This window comes from Hemibagrus wyckioides, linkage group LG07 (assembly GCF_019097595.1).
Source record: "Hemibagrus wyckioides isolate EC202008001 linkage group LG07, SWU_Hwy_1.0, whole genome shotgun sequence".
Lineage (NCBI taxonomy): Eukaryota > Metazoa > Chordata > Actinopteri > Siluriformes > Bagridae > Hemibagrus > Hemibagrus wyckioides.
In genome coordinates this window covers 33462401-33482400 of record NC_080716.1, presented here as the reverse complement: position 1 = coordinate 33482400, position 20000 = coordinate 33462401, and the positions used below count along the sequence as shown (strand labels likewise).

The window sequence follows — 20000 nt, the reverse complement described above, 5'->3', positions numbered from 1 at the left end:
TGAGGTGTGTGTGTGTGTGTGAGAGGTGTGTGTGTGTGTGTGTGTGTGTGTGTGTGAGGTGTGTGTGAGTGTGTGTGTGTGTGTGTGTGAGGTATGTGTGTGTGTGAGGTGTGTGTGTGAGGTGTGTGTGTGTGTGTGTGTGAGGTGAGTGTGTGTGAGGTGTGTGTGTGTGTGTGTGTGTGTGAGGTGTGTGTGTGTGTGTGAGGTGTGTGTGAGGTGTGTGTGTGTGTGTGTGAGAGGTGTGTGTGTGTGTGAGGTGTGTGTGTGTGTGTGTGAGGTGTGTGTGTGTGTGTGTGAGGTGTGTGTGTGTGTGTGTGTGTGTGAGGTGTGTGTGTGTGTGTGTGTGTGAGGTGTGTGTGTGTGTGAGGTGTGTGTGAGGTGTGTGTGTGTGTGTGTGAGGTGTGTGTGTGTGTGTGTGTGTGTGTGTGAGGTGTGTGTGTGTGTGTGAGGTGTGTGTGAGGTGTGTGTGTGTGTGTGAGGTGTGTGTGTGTGTGAGGTGTGTGTGTGTGTGAGGTGTGTGTATGTGTGTGTGTGTGTGTGTGTGTGTGAGGTGTGTGTGAGGTGTGTGTGTGTGAGGTGTGTGTGTGTGTGTGAGGTGTGTGTGAGGTGTGTGTGTGTGTGTGTGTGTGTGTGAGGTGTGTGTGTGTGTGTGTGTGTGTGTGAGGTGTGTGTGTGTGTGTGTGTGTGTGTGTGTGAGGTGTGTGTGTGTGAGGTGTGTGTGTGTGTGTGTGTGTGGTGTGTGTGTGAGGTGTGTGTGTGTGTGTGTGTGTGTGTGTGGTGTGTGTGTGTGTGTGAGGTGTGTGTGTGTGTGTGTGTGTGTGTGGTGTGTGTGTGTGTGTGTGTGTGTGAGGTGTGTGTGTGTGTGTGGTGTGTGTGTGTGTGTGTGTGTGTGTGTGTGTGTGTGTGTGTGTGTGTGTGTGTGTGTGTGTGTGTGAGGTGTGTGTGTGTGTGTGTGTGTGTGTGAGGTGTGTGTGTGTGTGTGTGTGTGTGTGTGTGTGTGTGTGTGTGTGTGTGAGGTGTGTGTGTGTGTGTGTGTGAGGTGTGTGTGTGTGTGTGAGGTGTGTGTGTGTGTGTGTGTGTGTGAGGTGTGTGTGTGTGTGTGTGAGGTGTGTGTGTGTGTGTGTGTGTGAGGTGTGTGTGAGGTGTGTGTGTGTGTGTGTGTGTGTGTGTGTGTGAGGTGTGTGTGTGTGTGTGTGTGTGTGTGTGTGTGTGTGAGGTGTGTGTGTGTGTGTGTGTGTGAGGTGTGTGTGTGTGTGTGTGTGCGCTGACCTCCTCGTTGACCAGAATCCCTCTTACGAAGTCGTTCCTGGTCTGATAGTCGAAGTTATCAGTGAAGAGTTCAGCGACCTGAGGAAGAGCCGTACACTTGTTATATACACGAGTGTGTGTGTGTGTGTGTGAGAGTGTGTGTCAGTGTGTGTGAGAGTGTGTGTGAGTGTGTATGAGTGTGTGTGAGTGTGTGTGAGAGTGTGTGTGTCAGTGTGTGTGAGTGTGTGGTGCAGAGTAAACACACACCTGAGGGGAACAGATGCTGATGTGACAGTCCAGCAAGTCATGACGGACCTCAAACTCGTCACTGCCACTGTGGAAAATGTTCTGGAACAAACAGACCGGTCATTAACCTCGCGTCACGTCCGAATACACACTGTGGGCGTGTCCCAATACACACTGTGGGCGTGTCCCAATACACACTGTGGGTGTGTCCCAATACACACACAGGTAATGTAATGTAGTTACCATGGGGAAGTGGATCTTATTCAGACCCTGTGTCTTCTGATAGTGCAGCACTCTGTTACTCTTGGTATCCACGGCAACAATGACATCATCCTCATCGCACCGCGTCCGGTTGCCTGGAGACGACTCTCTGAAAATCATCGTCATCACCGAGATGTTCTTCTCCTGTTTACGCCTCAGTCTGGACCCGTGGGGGGGTGAGGTTGGTTAGGGGAGGGGGGTTGGAGTGAGAGTGAGGGGGGGAGAAAGGAGGAGTGAGAGAGAGAGAGAGAAACAGAGAGAGAAAGAGAGAGGGGGGGGAGGGGGAGGAGAGAGAGAGAGAGAGTGAGGGGGGGAGTGACAGAGAGAGAGAGAGAGAGTGAGTGGGGGGGAGGGGGAGGGGGGGGAGAGAGTGAGTGAGGGGGGAGTGAGAGAGAGAGAGAGAGAGAGAGAGAGAGAGAGAGAGAGTGAGAGAGAGAGAGAGAGGGAGAGAGAGGGAGGGGGGAGGAGAGAGAGAGAGTGAGGGGGGAGGAGAGAGAGAGACAGAGAGAGAGTGAGAGTGAGGGGGGAGAGAGAGAGAGTGGGGGGGGGGAGAGTGAGAGTGGGGGGGGGAGTGGGGGGGAGGAGTGAGAGAGAGGGGGGGGTGAGTGGGGGGGAGTGAGAGAGAGAGAGAGAGAGTGAGGGGGGGAGAGAGAGAGAGAGTGAGAGGGGGGGGAGGGGTAGAGAGAGAGAGAGAGAGAGAGAGAGCGGGGGGGAGATACATCTTTATCATTTATAAAACAAAATGAAACTATATTATAAGCCACATAACATGCACTTTATAACACACACACACACACACACTTGTGCTGCTGCAGGGCGTGGGACAGGTCGATGTTGGACACCACGTCTCCGTACACCAGGATGAAGTCAGAGCGGATGAGGGATTTGGTGTCCACGTCTCTCAGCACGTCTCCCAGAGAGCGGTACAGCTCTGACGTGATGATGTGCACCGTGTTTGGAGAACTGGGGCGACACCACTTCGACTTCCTGCACACACACACACACACACATATATATGAAACGGGGGAGGTTGGGGGTGGGTGACAGAGAGACAGAGAGAGAGAGAGAGAGAGAGAGAGAGAGAGAGAGAGAGAGAGAGAAGGAATAGGGTCTCACAGAAGATGGTCCTTTATCTTGTTGGACATCCAGCAGCAGAAGACAAACGTCTCCTGAACACCTGTAGAGGTCAAGAACTCCAGAGTGTAGTCAATCATGGAGACGTTGGCCAGAGGGAGGAGAGCCTGAGGCGCACACACACACACACACAACATGTTAGTGTGTATACCAGTGTGGATGTGTCTGTTACAGCACATTAGTGTGTGTTTTACAGTGTATCATCACGTGGTACTGCATGTCAGTGTGTGTGTTTTACAGTGTATCATCACGTGGTACTGCATGTCAGTGTGTGTGTGTGTTTTACAGTGTATCACGTGGTACTGCATGTCAGTGTGTGTGTGTGTGTGTGTGTGTTTTACAGTGTATCATCACGTGGTACTGCATGTCAGTGTGTGTGTGTGTGTTTTACAGTGTATCATCACGTGGTACTGCATGTCAGTGTGTGTGTGTGTGTGTTTTACAGTGTATCATCACGTGGTACTGCATGTCAGTGTGTGTGTGTGTGTGTGTGTGTTTTACAGTGTATCATCACGTGGTACTGCATGTCAGTGTGTGTGTGTGTGTTTTACAGTGTATCATCACGTGGTACTGCATGTCAGTGTGTGTGTGTGTGTGTTTTACAGTGTTTCATCACGTGGTACTGCATGTCAGTGTGTGTGTGTGTGTGTGTGTGTGTTTTACAGTGTATCATCACGTGGTACTGCATGTCAGTGTGTGTGTGTGTGTGTGTGTGTTTTACAGTGTATCATCACGTGGTACTGCATGTCAGTGTGTGTGTGTGTGTGTTTTACAGTGTTTCATCACGTGGTACTGCATGTCAGTGTGTGTGTGTGTGTGTTTTACAGTGTATCATCACGTGGTACTGCATGTCAGTGTGTGTGTTTTACAGTGTATCATCACGTGGTACTGCATGTCAGTGTGTGTGTGTGTGTGTGTTTTACAGTGTATCATCACGTGGTACTGCATGTCAGTGTGTGTGTGTGTGTGTTTTACAGTGTATCATCACGTGGTACTGCATGTCAGTGTGTGTGTGTGTGTGTGTGTGTGTTTTACAGTGTATCATCACGTGGTACTGCATGTCAGTGTGTGTGTGTGTGTTTTACAGTGTATCATCACGTGGTACTGCATGTCAGTGTGTGTGTGTGTGTGTTTTACAGTGTATCATCACGTGGTACTGCATGTCAGTGTGTGTGTGTGTGTGTGTGTGTGTTTTACAGTGTATCATCACGTGGTACTGCATGTCAGTGTGTGTGTGTGTGTGTTTTACAGTGTATCATCACGTGGTACTGCATGTCAGTGTGTGTGTGTGTGTGTTTTACAGTGTATCATCACGTGGTACTGCATGTCAGTGTGTGTGTGTGTGTTTTACAGTGTATCATCACGTGGTACTGCATGTCAGTGTGTGTGTTTTACAGTGTATCATCACGTGGTACTGCATGTCAGTGTGTGTGTGTGTGTTTTACAGTGTATCATCACGTGGTACTGCATGTCAGTGTGTGTGTGTGTGTGTTTTACAGTGTATCATCACGTGGTACTGCATGTCAGTGTGTGTGTGTGTGTGTTTTACAGTGTATCATCACGTGGTACTGCATGTCAGTGTGTGTGTGTGTGTGTGTTTTACAGTGTATCATCACGTGGTACTGCATGTCAGTGTGTGTGTGTGTGTGTTTTACAGTGTATCATCACGTGGTACTGCATGTCAGTGTGTGTGTGTGTGTGTTTTACAGTGTATCATCACGTGGTACTGCATGTCAGTGTGTGTGTGTGTGTGTTTTACAGTGTATCATCACGTGGTACTGCATGTCAGTGTGTGTGTTTTACAGTGTATCAGCGCGTGGTACTGCATGTCAGTGTGTGTGTGTGTGTTTTACAGTGTATCATCACGTGGTACTGCATGTCAGTGTGTGTGTTTTACAGTGTATCATCACGTGGTACTGCATGTCAGTGTGTGTGTGTGTGTTTTACAGTGTATCATCACGTGGTACTGCATGTCAGTGTGTGTGTGTGTGTGTTTTACAGTGTATCATCACGTGGTACTGCATGTCAGTGTGTGTGTGTGTGTGTGTGTGTTTTACAGTGTATCATCACGTGGTACTGCATGTCAGTGTGTGTGTGTGTGTGTTTTACAGTGTATCATCACGTGGTACTGCATGTCAGTGTGTGTGTGTGTGTTTTACAGTGTATCATCACGTGGTACTGCATGTCAGTGTGTGTGTGTGTGTTTTACAGTGTATCATCACGTGGTACTGCATGTCAGTGTGTGTGTGTTTTACAGTGTATCATCACGTGGTACTGCATGTCAGTGTGTGTGTGTGTGTGTGTGTTTTACAGTGTATCATCACGTGGTACTGCATGTCAGTGTGTGTGTGTGTGTGTTTTACAGTGTATCATCACGTGGTACTGCATGTCAGTGTGTGTGTGTGTTTTACAGTGTATCATCACGTGGTACTGCATGTCAGTGTGTGTGTGTGTTTTACAGTGTATCATCACGTGGTACTGCATGTCAGTGTGTGTGTGTGTGTTTTACAGTGTATCATCACGTGGTACTGCATGTCAGTGTGTGTGTGTGTGTGTTTTACAGTGTATCATCACGTGGTACTGCATGTCAGTGTGTGTGTGTGTGTTTTACAGTGTATCATCACGTGGTACTGCATGTCAGTGTGTGTGTGTGTGTTTTACAGTGTATCATCACGTGGTACTGCATGTCAGTGTGTGTGTTTTACAGTGTATCATCACGTGGTACTGCATGTCAGTGTGTGTGTGTGTTTTACAGTGTATCATCACGTGGTACTGCATGTCAGTGTGTGTGTGTGTTTTACAGTGTATCATCACGTGGTACTGCATGTCAGTGTGTGTGTGTGTGTTTTACAGTGTATCATCACGTGGTACTGCATGTCAGTGTGTGTGTGTGTGTTTTACAGTGTATCATCACGTGGTACTGCATGTCAGTGTGTGTGTGTGTGTGTTTTACAGTGTATCATCACGTGGTACTGCATGTCAGTGTGTGTGTGTGTGTGTGTGTTTTACAGTGTATCATCACGTGGTACTGCATGTCAGTGTGTGTGTGTGTGTGTTTTACAGTGTATCATCACGTGGTACTGCATGTCAGTGTGTGTGTGTGTGTGTGTTTTACAGTGTATCATCACGTGGTACTGCATGTCAGTGTGTGTGTGTGTGTGTGTGTTTTACAGTGTATCATCACGTGGTACTGCATGTCAGTGTGTGTGTTTTACAGTGTATCATCACGTGGTACTGCATGTCAGTGTGTGTGTTTTACAGTGTATCATCACGTGGTACTGCATGTCAGTGTGTGTGTGTGTGTTTTACAGTGTATCATCACGTGGTACTGCATGTCAGTGTGTGTGTGTGTGTTTTACAGTGTATCATCACGTGGTACTGCATGTCAGTGTGTGTGTGTGTGTTTTACAGTGTATCATCACGTGGTACTGCATGTCAGTGTGTGTGTGTGTGTGTGTGTGTTTTACAGTGTATCATCACGTGGTACTGCATGTCAGTGTGTGTGTGTTTTACAGTGTATCATCACGTGGTACTGCATGTCAGTGTGTGTGTGTGTTTTACAGTGTATCAGCGCGTGGTACTGCATGTCAGTGTGTGTGTGTGTGTTTTACAGTGTATCATCACGTGGTACTGCATGTCAGTGTGTGTGTGTGTGTGTGTTTTACAGTGTATCATCACGTGGTACTGCATGTCAGTGTGTGTGTGTGTGTGTTTTACAGTGTATCATCACGTGGTACTGCATGTCAGTGTGTGTGTGTGTGTTTTACAGTGTATCATCACGTGGTACTGCATGTCAGTGTGTGTGTGTGTGTGTTTTACAGTGTATCATCACGTGGTACTGCATGTCAGTGTGTGTGTGTGTGTGTTTTACAGTGTTTCATCACGTGGTACTGCATGTCAGTGTGTGTGTTTTACAGTGTATCATCACGTGGTACTGCATGTCAGTGTGTGTGTTTTACAGTGTATCATCACGTGGTACTGCATGTCAGTGTGTGTGTGTGTGTGTTTTACAGTGTATCATCACGTGGTACTGCATGTCAGTGTGTGTGTGTGTGTGTTTTACAGTGTATCATCACGTGGTACTGCATGTCAGTGTGTGTGTGTGTGTGTTTTACAGTGTATCATCACGTGGTACTGCATGTCAGTGTGTGTGTTACAGTGTATCATCACGTGGTACTGCATGTCAGTGTGTGTGTTACAGTGTATCATCACGTGGTACTGCATGTCAGTGTGTGTGTGTGTTTTACAGTGTATCATCACGTGGTACTGCATGTCAGTGTGTGTGTGTGTGTGTGTGTGTGTGTTTTACAGTGTATCATCACGTGGTACTGCATGTCAGTGTGTGTGTTTTACAGTGTATCAGCGCGTGGTACTGCATGTCAGTGTGTGTTTGTGTGTGTTTTACAGTGTATCATCACGTGGTACTGCATGTCAGTGTGTGTGTGTGTGTTTTACAGTGTATCATCACGTGGTACTGCATGTCAGTGTGTGTGTGTGTGTGTGTTTTACAGTGTATCATCACGTGGTACTGCATGTCAGTGTGTGTGTGTGTGTGTGTGTTTTACAGTGTATCATCACGTGGTACTGCATGTCAGTGTGTGTGTGTGTGTGTGTGTGTGTGTGTGTGTTTTACAGTGTATCATCACGTGGTACTGCATGTCAGTGTGTGTGTTTTACAGTGTATCATCACGTGGTACTGCATGTCAGTGTGTGTGTTTTACAGTGTATCATCACGTGGTACTGCATGTCAGTGTGTGTGTGTGTGTTTTACAGTGTATCATCACGTGGTACTGCATGTCAGTGTGTGTGTTTTACAGTGTATCATCACGTGGTACTGCATGTCAGTGTGTGTGTTTTACAGTGTATCAGCGCGTGGTACTGCATGTCAGTGTGTGTGTTTTACAGTGTATCATCACGTGGTACTGCATGTCAGTGTGTGTGTGTGTGTTTTACAGTGTATCATCACGTGGTACTGCATGTCAGTGTGTGTGTTTTACAGTGTATCATCACGTGGTACTGCATGTCAGTGTGTGTGTGTGTGTTTTACAGTGTATCATCACGTGGTACTGCATGTCAGTGTGTGTGTTTTACAGTGTATCAGCGCGTGGTACTGCATGTCAGTGTGTGTGTGTGTGTTTTACAGTGTATCATCACGTGGTACTGCATGTCAGTGTGTGTGTGTGTGTGTGTGTGTTTTACAGTGTATCATCACGTGGTACTGCATGTCAGTGTGTGTGTGTGTTTTACAGTGTATCATCACGTGGTACTGCATGTCAGTGTGTGTGTTTTACAGTGTATCATCACGTGGTACTGCATGTCAGTGTGTGTGTGTGTGTGTGTTTTACAGTGTATCATCACGTGGTACTGCATGTCAGTGTGTGTGTGTGTGTGTGTGTGTGTGTTTTACAGTGTATCATCACGTGGTACTGCATGTCAGTGTGTGTGTGTGTGTGTGTGTGTGTTTTACAGTGTATCATCACGTGGTACTGCATGTCAGTGTGTGTGTGTGTGTGTGTTTTACAGTGTATCAGCGCGTGGTACTGCATGTCAGTGTGTGTGTGTGTGTGTGTTTTACAGTGTATCATCACGTGGTACTGCATGTCAGTGTGTGTGTTTTACAGTGTATCATCACGTGGTACTGCATGTCAGTGTGTGTGTGTGTGTGTGTGTGTGTTTTACAGTGTATCATCACGTGGTACTGCATGTCAGTGTGTGTGTGTGTTTTACAGTGTATCATCACGTGGTACTGCATGTCAGTGTGTGTGTTTTACAGTGTATCATCACGTGGTACTGCATGTCAGTGTGTGTGTTTTACAGTGTATCATCACGTGGTACTGCATGTCAGTGTGTGTGTGTGTGTGTGTGTGTGTGTTTTACAGTGTATCATCACGTGGTACTGCATGTCAGTGTGTGTGTTTTACAGTGTATCATCACGTGGTACTGCATGTCAGTGTGTGTGTTTTACAGTGTATCATCACGTGGTACTGCATGTCAGTGTGTGTGTGTGTGTGTGTGTGTGTTTTACAGTGTATCATCACGTGGTACTGCATGTCAGTGTGTGTGTGTGTTTTACAGTGTATCATCACGTGGTACTGCATGTCAGTGTGTGTGTTTTACAGTGTATCATCACGTGGTACTGCATGTCAGTGTGTGTGTGTGTGTTTTACAGTGTATCATCACGTGGTACTGCATGTCAGTGTGTGTGTGTGTGTGTGTTTTACAGTGTATCATCACGTGGTACTGCATGTCAGTGTGTGTGTGTGTGTGTGTGTTTTACAGTGTATCATCACGTGGTACTGCATGTCAGTGTGTGTGTGTGTGTGTGTGTTTTACAGTGTATCATCACGTGGTACTGCATGTCAGTGTGTGTGTGTGTGTTTTACAGTGTATCATCACGTGGTACTGCATGTCAGTGTGTGTGTTTTACAGTGTATCATCACGTGGTACTGCATGTCAGTGTGTGTGTGTGTGTTTTACAGTGTATCATCACGTGGTACTGCATGTCAGTGTGTGTGTTTTACAGTGTATCAGCGCGTGGTACTGCATGTCAGTGTGTGTGTGTGTGTTTTACAGTGTATCATCACGTGGTACTGCATGTCAGTGTGTGTGTTTTACAGTGTATCAGCGCGTGGTACTGCATGTCAGTGTGTGTGTTTTACAGTGTATCATCACGTGGTACTGCATGTCAGTGTGTGTGTGTGTGTGTGTTTTACAGTGTATCATCACGTGGTACTGCATGTCAGTGTGTGTGTTTTACAGTGTATCATCACGTGGTACTGCATGTCAGTGTGTGTGTGTGTGTTTTACAGTGTATCATCACGTGGTACTGCATGTCAGTGTGTGTGTGTGTGTGTGTGTGTGTGTGTTTTACAGTGTATCATCACGTGGTACTGCATGTCAGTGTGTGTGTTTTACAGTGTATCATCACGTGGTACTGCATGTCAGTGTGTGTGTGTGTGTGTGTGTGTGTTTTACAGTGTATCATCACGTGGTACTGCATGTCAGTGTGTGTGTGTGTGTGTGTTTTACAGTGTATCATCACGTGGTACTGCATGTCAGTGTGTGTGTGTGTGTTTTACAGTGTATCATCACGTGGTACTGCATGTCAGTGTGTGTGTTTTACAGTGTATCAGCGCGTGGTACTGCATGTCAGTGTGTGTGTGTGTGTGTGTTTTACAGTGTATCATCACGTGGTACTGCATGTCAGTGTGTGTGTTTTACAGTGTATCATCACGTGGTACTGCATGTCAGTGTGTGTGTGTGTGTGTGTGTGTGTGTTTTACAGTGTATCATCACGTGGTACTGCATGTCAGTGTGTGTGTGTGTGTTTTACAGTGTATCATCACGTGGTACTGCATGTCAGTGTGTGTGTTTTACAGTGTATCATCACGTGGTACTGCATGTCAGTGTGTGTGTGTGTGTGTGTGTTTTACAGTGTATCATCACGTGGTACTGCATGTCAGTGTGTGTGTGTGTGTGTGTGTGTGTTTTACAGTGTATCATCACGTGGTACTGCATGTCAGTGTGTGTGTTTTACAGTGTATCAGCGCGTGGTACTGCATGTCAGTGTGTGTGTGTTTTACAGTGTATCATCACGTGGTACTGCATGTCAGTGTGTGTGTGTGTTTTACAGTGTATCATCACGTGGTACTGCATGTCAGTGTGTGTGTGTGTGTGTGTTTTACAGTGTATCATCACGTGGTACTGCATGTCAGTGTGTGTGCGTGTTTTACAGTGTATCATCACGTGGTACTGCATGTCAGTGTGTGTGTGTGTGTTTTACAGTGTATCATCACGTGGTACTGCATGTCAGTGTGTGTGTTTTACAGTGTATCATCACGTGGTACTGCATGTCAGTGTGTGTGTGTGTGTGTTTTACAGTGTATCATCACGTGGTACTGCATGTCAGTGTGTGTGTGTTTTACAGTGTATCAGCGCGTGGTACTGCATGTCAGTGTGTGTGTGTGTGTGTTTTACAGTGTATCATCACGTGGTACTGCATGTCAGTGTGTGTGTGTGTGTGTTTTACAGTGTTTCATCACGTGGTACTGCATGTCAGTGTGTGTGTGTGTGTGTTTTACAGTGTTTCATCACGTGGTACTGCATGTCAGTGTGTGTGTTTTACAGTGTATCAGCGCGTGGTACTGCATGTCAGTGTGTGTGTGTGTGTGTGTGTGTGTGTGTGTTTTACAGTGTATCATCACGTGGTACTGCATGTCAGTGTGTGTGTTTTACAGTGTATCATCACGTGGTACTGCATGTCAGTGTGTGTGTGTGTGTGTGTGTGTTTTACAGTGTATCATCACGTGGTACTGCATGTCAGTGTGTGTGTGTTTTACAGTGTATCTTCACGTGGTACTGCATGTCAGTGTGTGTGTTTTACAGTGTATCATCACGTGGTACTGCATGTCAGTGTGTGTGTGTGTGTTTTACAGTGTATCATCACGTGGTACTGCATGTCAGTGTGTGTGTGTGTTTTACAGTGTATCATCACGTGGTACTGCATGTCAGTGTGTGTGTGTGTGTGTGTGTGTTTTACAGTGTATCATCACGTGGTACTGCATGTCAGTGTGTGTGTGTGTGTGTGTTTTACAGTGTATCATCACGTGGTACTGCATGTCAGTGTGTGTGTTTTACAGTGTATCAGCGCGTGCCTCTGCATGTCAGTGTGTGTGCGGCAGTATTAACGTGTGTATTACTGAGGTAAGGCGGTGTGTGTTGTGGCCCATACACCCCCCTGCTGCTTTGGTACTGCCCATAAAAAATGAGGTTGTTTGTGTGAAATTGGAACAAACCATTCCTGAACAGAGGGGGATCACATGACTACCATCAGCACCTCCATCAGCTCTCTGGTGTCCGTGTAGTTACAGGTGTGTTACATCAGACATTTCAAAACACACTGCCGATGAAGTGCGTACTCTGATTGGTCAGCTTGCCCAGGGGGGCGGGGCCTGTACGGTAACACAGAAGCGAAGGGTGGCCGGGTGGAAGACAGTTAGCATAGCCCGCTGATGAAGCGGCTATAAACTCACCCTCGGCTGGTCCTTAGTGATGGGGAAGAACCTCCGGTTGAAGCTGTCGGCGATCAGCACGGCCTGGAGCGGCTGTTCCTCCTCATCCTGCTCCCCGGAGCCGCTCTTCCTCCCCACACGGTTCTGCTGCTTCCCTGCTCTCGCCGCCATCATGCTTCTGACGTCACACAAAGTTACGGGACGCCAACGAGGACAAAAAGTGCCACGCGCTTCTAGTAATATCTCGCTGCCTTTGATGAATAAACTGTTTATTTGGTTTTTATCTTTTTTTCCTACTCGTCTCTAACAGAATATATATATATATATATATATATATATATATATATATATATATATATATATATATATATATATATATATATATATATTAAAACTAATACATTTTAAAGTTTAAAACAAAATAAAAAAAATATGTTGTGATCATTCTGTGGAATATATTCACATTAAGATGCCCATGTACAGCCCTGTTTACACCCAGAAATACACACTGAATACAGAATAAAATAAACATCTGGACACAGCTGGTCTGATAACAACTCAGGATGTTTATTAAAGTGCAGATTGTAAAAAAAACACAGGAGAAATAATAAAAAAGGCACAGGTTGTGGAGTTTCAGCTGGATCAGAACCCGGAGAAGTCTTCAGGATCCTCTGTCACAGTGACACCACAGCTGAGCCCAGTAACTTCACTCCGGGTCAGAGCGGTCAGTGACACCACAGCTGAGCCCAGTAATTTCACTCCGGGTCAGAGCGGTCAGTGACACCACAGCTGAGCCCAGTAACTTCACTCCGGGTCAGAGCGGTCAGTGACACCACAGCTTGGCCCAGTAACTTCACTCCAGGTCAGTGTCAGTGGCACCACAGCTCGGCTCAGGCCCGGTAACTTCACTCCGGGTCAGAGCGGTCAGTGACACCACAGCTCGGCCCAGTAACTTCACTCCGGGTCAGTGTCAGTGGCACCACAGCTCGGCTCAGGCCCGGTAACTTCACTCCGGGTCAGAGCGTCAGCCCTTACACATGCAGTGTGGAGGATTAGTAGAACACCACAGCAGCTGAGATCCCGTTAATACAACACTACTCGACTCCAGCTTCTTATAAACATGAATAAATACTAAATAATCATCCAGAACCTTCTGAGATGTAACAGGTTCTTCAGGGTCCATTCTTCTTTCCAACATATACACAGTTAAATACAGGAAATAACATTAATGTGATTAAATAACACAAATAAAATGGAATACTCTAACATGGAGAGAACAGTTCAGATTTTTATATAAACAGTGAAATGCAGCATCAATATACACTTCACCCCCAAACACTAAAAGCTGGGTTTAGGGTCTAGAACTTCACCCAAAATAAGGGTCCACCCCCAAACTATCTCTAAGTGAACTAACCCTAATGGTTCCAAAAAATAATAAAAGAAAAGGGGAATCTTAAAGGTTCCTCAGATGGTTCTTCGAGGTTCTGCTTGGAAAATTAAGAATCCTAAAGTGGTTGCACTTGGAGGGTTGTGGGTCCTGGTGACCTAAAATGTCAAGTTCATATTTTTGTTTAGCTGTAGACTGAAGACATCTGGGTCTGAGATCAAAAGATGAATATGAGACCAGATTTTAAAATTTCAGCTTTAATTTCCTGGAATTTATATTATAGTTTTTGACCATTTGGATCAGAACTCCAGATTGGAATTCACAAAAAAGTTCTGGAACTGAGATGAACCTCTATCAGAGTGATGATGGAAAGACCAACGTGTGGAGAAAGAAAGGATCTGCTCATGATCTAAAACACATGAGCTCCTCTGAGGAACATGGTGGAGGTGGTGTCATGGCTTGGGTCCAAGACTTTTCTGTTCCAATACTTTTGCTTACCTAATTATGTGGTCTGATCCAAAAGATTATACACTTTATGTTCTTCAACACATTCATGTGTAACATCAGGAAACTGAAATCCTAAACTCTTGTTCCAGTCTGAGAAGGGGTGGGTGTTAGCATTAGGGGTGGAGTCTGACGTGTATTAGAGAACATGGGGCGGGGCTGACCCCCCTCCCCCCTGCGGTGTAGTAGACAGTAATACAGTCACAGTATTTACATTAGCTGTTATTACAGTGAGATGTACAGAGCTCTGGTGCATCATGGGATATTGAAGCTGTAAAGCTTCCTGTATACATTCATATACATTCAGTAACATAAACAACAGGCTATAATTTACATCTCTACATTTCTTCCTCTACATTTATTCTTCTGCTTGCAATGAAACATTTTAAACTAATGACATATATATATATATATATAAAAACAGGTATACAGAGATGTGCCTTCAGGAGTTAATATATCACACCCCGAGTTTTCAGAACTCGGGCTTTATCAGCACTCAGGAGTGATTATATACAGCAAATCACACTCAGGCCTGAAACACACCCCAACAACCAGGAGAAATTCAACATCAACACCTCCCTGTCCTGGAGCAGATAAACCACCATCCTGCAGGGGGCGCTGGGGGTTCATCTGTCACCTCAACCTTAATGATGAAATTATTGACGAGATGTGAGTGCTTCTGAAATAAAACATTTAGCTCATGATGAAGGGAAGTGTTGGAGGAATAAAACATCTAAAAACAAAAGATAACATTTAATAAAATTTAATTTAATGACTTGTCTACAGGCGAAGGAAGGAAGGAAGAAAGAAAGAGTGAATTATATAAAAGAAAAGAGGATGATAAATAAAAATTAAATTTTTTTTAGGACAGTGTTTCTCTCTGTGTGGGTGAGAGAGAGAGAGGAGTGTGTTTCAGGCCTTCAGTGTGTAACACACAGTATGTGATGTAAAATGTCATGCAGTGTATAGAAGATTATCTACAGAATCGTCTGAAACACAATTTCCTTTACACTCTGCAGGATTCTGATTATTTACAGGATTAGAAAAGACTTCATTACATATAACACATTACATCACACCCTCATCAACCAGCTGACCAATCAGCATCCAGCTCCATGTAGTTGCACATTACATCACACCCTCATCAACCAGCTGACCAATCAACATTGAGCTGGAGTCAGTGCCACACCCTTCAACCACATTACTAGAATTGAAGTCAGACCTTAGACAAAATTGTGTATATATAAGAGATATTGCATGTCCACAGTCTGTGTGTGTGTGTGTGTGTACACAGTGTGTTTGTTAGAGTCAAAGGCAACAATAATTAAGGAAGACTTATTAGTTAATAATTAAGGATGTGCTAATAATCAGTTCTACAATACATCATGATACTCAACACCAGAACAGAGCTAATGGCTTTAAAATAACCTTTCGGATTGTTCCACTGAGGTAAAGCGTATGAGCCACGAGGACAGAGCTCTTTAATTCTGAAGAATCCTGTGTCTTCCTGCAGTTTATAAACATAGTAATAAAAGGTCAGGACAATTACAGGATCTAGAAAACCAGGTTCATAATCCTGATATTATAAAACACACACAAGCTGGCGAGAAACCTGTGTGTGTGTGTGTGTTTATAAACAGTGTGTGTTGTGAAGGTTGTGTGTTTGGTCTCATAAAGCACCTTTAAGGATAATGTGTACACCAAATGAGCAACGTCACACGTCTGCTTCTGTCTTTCGCTTTAAATAAATCTGTAATCTGTGGCATTTCTGTATAAAAGTGTGACATGGTGGGTGGAGACAAGAGAAATCACTGAATTGATCGCCTGCAGTCTGAAGCCCCGCCCACATGTATATGGATATTTCTGAAAAGATTTTTTACTCGTCTATTTTTAAAAAAAAAGTTGCATCCACATAAAGAGCATTTTCTCACTTTTCCCATTCTCTCCATATAAAGACAGCACAGGAGACAATAATAAAACATCTGGAGAGTGATGCTAAGATTAGTGTGAAAATAAGACATTCAGGCTCACACTGGGACGTTCCTCAAAACCTACGCTGATTACCCGTCCAGAATCGTACAATTTCTCCACTAAAAAAATAAATGTCCGGTGACCAAAACGGCAGTTTCCATGTGGATGCATACTGTGCGTGTTATATTTGTGGGCGGAGCCTGAAAAGCACCTCAGGAAAAGATACTGTGTGTACATGAACACCACTGAAGAGCAATACTGAAAAATAAAACATCTGTACAGACCATACCAGCGCCCCCCTGTGGCCAGTTCGCTCCTAATTTGTACTGACACCACAGGGACATCTGGTGTGACCGATCCCGTCATGACGACCACCTGATTAGCCCAGGAGGAGTGAAGGTGGGGAGAGTGAATGAGTGTACATTAAAAACAGAAGTGTGTTTTAGCCGTTCAGAACGAGTGCACTACAGCTGGACAGAGATCTGGACAAAGTAAAATATTCTGTAATACACCTACGTCACATCGCAGGGGACAGTCCACTGTCAAATTAATGCTAACTTTTATATCAACATCAGATGCAGAGGTGTGGCAGTGGTGCAGTGTCGTAAACACACACACACACACACACACCAACAGGATAATGTAAAAATTACAGCGCGCGCACACACACACACACACACCAACAGGATAATGTAAAAATTACAGCACACACACACACACACACACACACACACACACCAACAGGATAATGTAAAAATTACAGCGCGCGCACACACACACACACACACCAACAGGATAATGTAAAAATTACAGCACACACACACACACACACACAAACAGGATAATGTAAAAATTACAGCACACACACACACACACACACAAACAGGATAATGTAAAAATTACAGCGCGCGCACACACACACACACACACACACCAACAGGATAATGTAAAAATTACAGCACACACACACACACACACACACACACACCAACAGGATAATGTAAAAATTACAGCACACACACACACACACACACACAAACAGGATAATGTAAAAATTACAGCACACACACACACACACACACACACACACCAACAGGATAATGTAAAAATTACAGCACACACACACACACACACACAAACAGGATAATGTAAAAATTACAGCACACACACACACACACACACAAACAGGATAATGTAAAAATTACAGCGCACGCACACACACACACACACACACACACCAACAGGATAATGTAAAAATTACAGCACACACACACACACACACACACACACACCAACAGGATAATGTAAAAATTACAGCACACACACACACACACACACACACACAAACAGGATAATGTAAAAATTACAGCACACACACACACACACACACAAACAGGATAATGTAAAAATTACAGCACACATACACACACACACACACACACACACAAACTGTCCTATAGACTGCTACACGTTGTAATACTGAGGTCTTTAAGATCCTGCTGTGGTGTTAAACTGAGGTGTGTTAGTGATTATATGAGGCTTTAGTCATGTGGTAGCACCCGTCCAGCTGTGTTGGTCATCATCTGTGGTGTTTGATCATGTGGTAGCACCTATCCAGCTGTGTCGGTTGTTATCTGAAGCACTTGTCCAGGTGTGTTGAACATCTGTGGTGTTTGGTCATGTGGTAGAGCCTGTCCAGCTGTTTTGGTGATTATCTGTGGTGTTTGGTCATGTGGTAGAACCTGTCCAGCTGTGTTGGTGATTATCTGTGGTGTTAAATCATGTGGTAGAACCTGTCCAGCTGTGTTGGTGATTATCTGTGGTGTTTGGTCATGTGGTAGAGCCTGTCCAGCTGTTTTGGTGATTATCTGTGGTGTTTGGTCATGTGGTAGAACCTGTCCAGCTGTGTTGGTGATTATCTGTGGTGTTTGGTCATGTGGTAGAACCTGTCCAGCTGTGTTGGTGATTATCTGTGGTGTTTGGTCATGTGGTAGAGCCTGTCCAGCTGTGTTGGTGATTATCTGTGGTGTTTGGTCATGTGGTAGAGCCTGTCCAGCTGTGTTGGTGATTATCTGTGGTGTTTGATCATGTGGTAGAACCTGTCCAGATGTGTTGGTTATCATCAGTGGTGTTTGGTCATGTGGTAGAACCTGTCCAGATGTGTTGGTTATCATGTACAGTGTATAGTTGTGTGCTAACACTCGTCCAGATGTTGGGCGATGAACTCCTGGATGCACTTCCTGTACTGCTCTGAGTGACTGTGAGACTGAAAGTACTGAGCCGGCTGATCCAGTGACTCCCTCATCTCCTCGTTCACCTTGGCCATGCGCAGCCTGAGACACACAGAGAGAGAAGGATATAGATCCAGATCTTCCATCATCTCCTAAACATGTTCAAAGGAAAACCATGACATGAAGTGGAACAGGTTTGTAGATTTTAATCTGCTTTATTCCAGATGTGGCAGTGAGGCACCTCACAGACCACTGAATGACAGAAATGTATTTAGCTGTTATTAATGACCCAAATGACCAAAACACACAGAACGGCCTGCATGAAGGGTTATAATAGGATGGGCTTTAGGAGGACAAGAGGACCTTAGGCCTTCAGTTTAGTAATGTGTGTATATGGATACGTGTGTGTGTGTGTGTGTGTGTGTGTGTACAGGGTGACGATGTCAGCATTGGTGGTATCCATGGCGATGGAGAGCGGACTCCTGCCGTCCATGTCCGAGACGCTCTGACAAGCTCCACGCTTCAGGAACAAACAAACCTGTCTAAAGGTAGGAGAGGAACAGAGAAGGAACATGAGGTGTGTACTCGATGTGTAACAGTGTGTGTGTGTGTGTGTGTGTGTGTGTACCCAGTGTGTCCCAGCATGGCAGCATGGTGCAGTGCTCCTCTTCCTCGAGCATCCTGCTGATCTACATTAGCTGAGTTCTGCAGCAGGAACTCACAAGGGAGTAAAGAACCCTGAAAACACACACACACACACCATGGAAAATTTAGACAGCTGAAATACTGACAGGTCTGACTGACAATATCTGGCACGTCTTCATTAAACAGGAAGTGTGCTGACCCCCTGTACGGCCTGCATCAATGGGGTACGGCTCTGATCCTCGGTGTTCGCCCAGTTCACCTCGGCGCCGAGCGCCAGCGCCTCCACCATGTCGGCTAAACTGGAGGCACACGAGGCCCAGTACAGCAGCAGGTTGGGTGAGCACTCGGTCACCCGGGGGAGAGTGGGCGGGGCCTCACGCGGAGGTTCGGTCTGCTGCAGATCTGAAACACAGCAGGAGCACTGTGAGGATATAAAAAGCTAACTAAACACACAGAGCTGTCATCGGGGTCAGAGGTCATACCCGCTTCACTCAGGCTGGTGTTGGAGGACGAGTTGAGCATCTCTCTGCTACCATCAGCACTGGTGTGAATGCCACTGTCTGCACTCTTCACTGTCTCACACACACACACACACACTACGTTAAAAAGCTTATATCACATTATTACACAATTCTGTGAACAAATGATCAGATCCCGAACCCGGGACTTACGGCTCCGCAGCTTCGACGACGTGTCAAAGTAGGAAAAGAGAGAATCGAGCTCATCGGGGCAGAAGAGTGAGTCCCGTCGAGCCTCCTGACCAATCAGAGGTGCTGCTGACCGTCCACAGGATACAGGAGTTGTTATCAAATGATCATAATCACACCAGCAAATAATTAAGAGATCACACACATCACATCCTGTTAGAACATCTTCCACATGGTCTGACATTAGGGGACACACCTGAGGTGTTGGAGGCGGGGCGGATTTTAGGGGTGGGAGGGGGCGGCCGGGGGGGCAGGAACTCCATGCTTCCTTTCAGATGCTTGTCATGTTTACTCAGCATCATGACCTTTGACCTTTGCTCCTGAGAGTCTTGCTTTCGCACAAACCTCCTTTCCACGTACTTGGCCCGGATGTACGCCTCCATGTCCTGCCTGGACACACACACACACACACCTTCATCATTATACCTGCTTTTTATAAAGAAATGAAATTCTATATGAATATAGATGATTGTGAGTACCTGGGGTCTCCAGGCTGCGGTTTCTTCCACCCCATGTCTCCTCTGCGAGCCTCGTAGATCTGATTAATCAGCTCATTACCCAGCTCACACATCAGCTACCACACCAACACCATGGGACAGGAGAGGAGAATCATATTAATAAAGGTTTAGCCATGCTGTTAGATCAGAGCACACAG

The 20000-nt window shown here is 45.5% G+C and overlaps 2 protein-coding genes across 6 annotated transcripts in view; both read right to left on the bottom strand.

The window, feature by feature from the left end:
- Window positions 1–12093, bottom strand: part of eif2b5 (eukaryotic translation initiation factor 2B, subunit 5 epsilon) — a 32480-nt gene extending 20387 nt beyond the window's left edge. The window contains exons 1-6 of the mRNA XM_058395101.1: window positions 11922–12093; window positions 2872–2996; window positions 2557–2742; window positions 1738–1915; window positions 1516–1596; window positions 1270–1347 (exon numbers count right to left, since the gene is read on the bottom strand). Of these exons, the coding sequence (XP_058251084.1) occupies window positions 1270–1347; window positions 1516–1596; window positions 1738–1915; window positions 2557–2742; window positions 2872–2996; window positions 11922–12074 (801 nt within the window). The 5' untranslated portion in view covers window positions 12075–12093. The remainder of the gene's footprint in view (window positions 1–1269; window positions 1348–1515; window positions 1597–1737; window positions 1916–2556; window positions 2743–2871; window positions 2997–11921) is intronic.
- Window positions 12094–12466: 373 nt separating this feature from the next.
- The window catches only part of acap2a (ArfGAP with coiled-coil, ankyrin repeat and PH domains 2a), a 41560-nt gene continuing 34026 nt past the window's right edge, over window positions 12467–20000 (bottom strand). For 4 of the 5 annotated variants that reach the window (XM_058394967.1, XM_058394966.1, XM_058394965.1 and 1 more), the window contains 8 exons: window positions 19825–19919; window positions 19542–19735; window positions 19310–19414; window positions 19121–19210; window positions 18838–19040; window positions 18622–18731; window positions 18425–18535; window positions 12467–18095 (listed from right to left, as the gene is read on the bottom strand). In XM_058394967.1, the coding sequence (XP_058250950.1) occupies window positions 17957–18095; window positions 18425–18535; window positions 18622–18731; window positions 18838–19040; window positions 19121–19210; window positions 19310–19414; window positions 19542–19735; window positions 19825–19919 (1047 nt within the window). In that variant the 3' untranslated portion in view covers window positions 12467–17956. The remainder of the gene's footprint in view (window positions 18096–18424; window positions 18536–18621; window positions 18732–18837; window positions 19041–19120; window positions 19211–19309; window positions 19415–19541; window positions 19736–19824; window positions 19920–20000) is intronic. The other variant, XM_058394968.1, reaches the window with a different exon arrangement.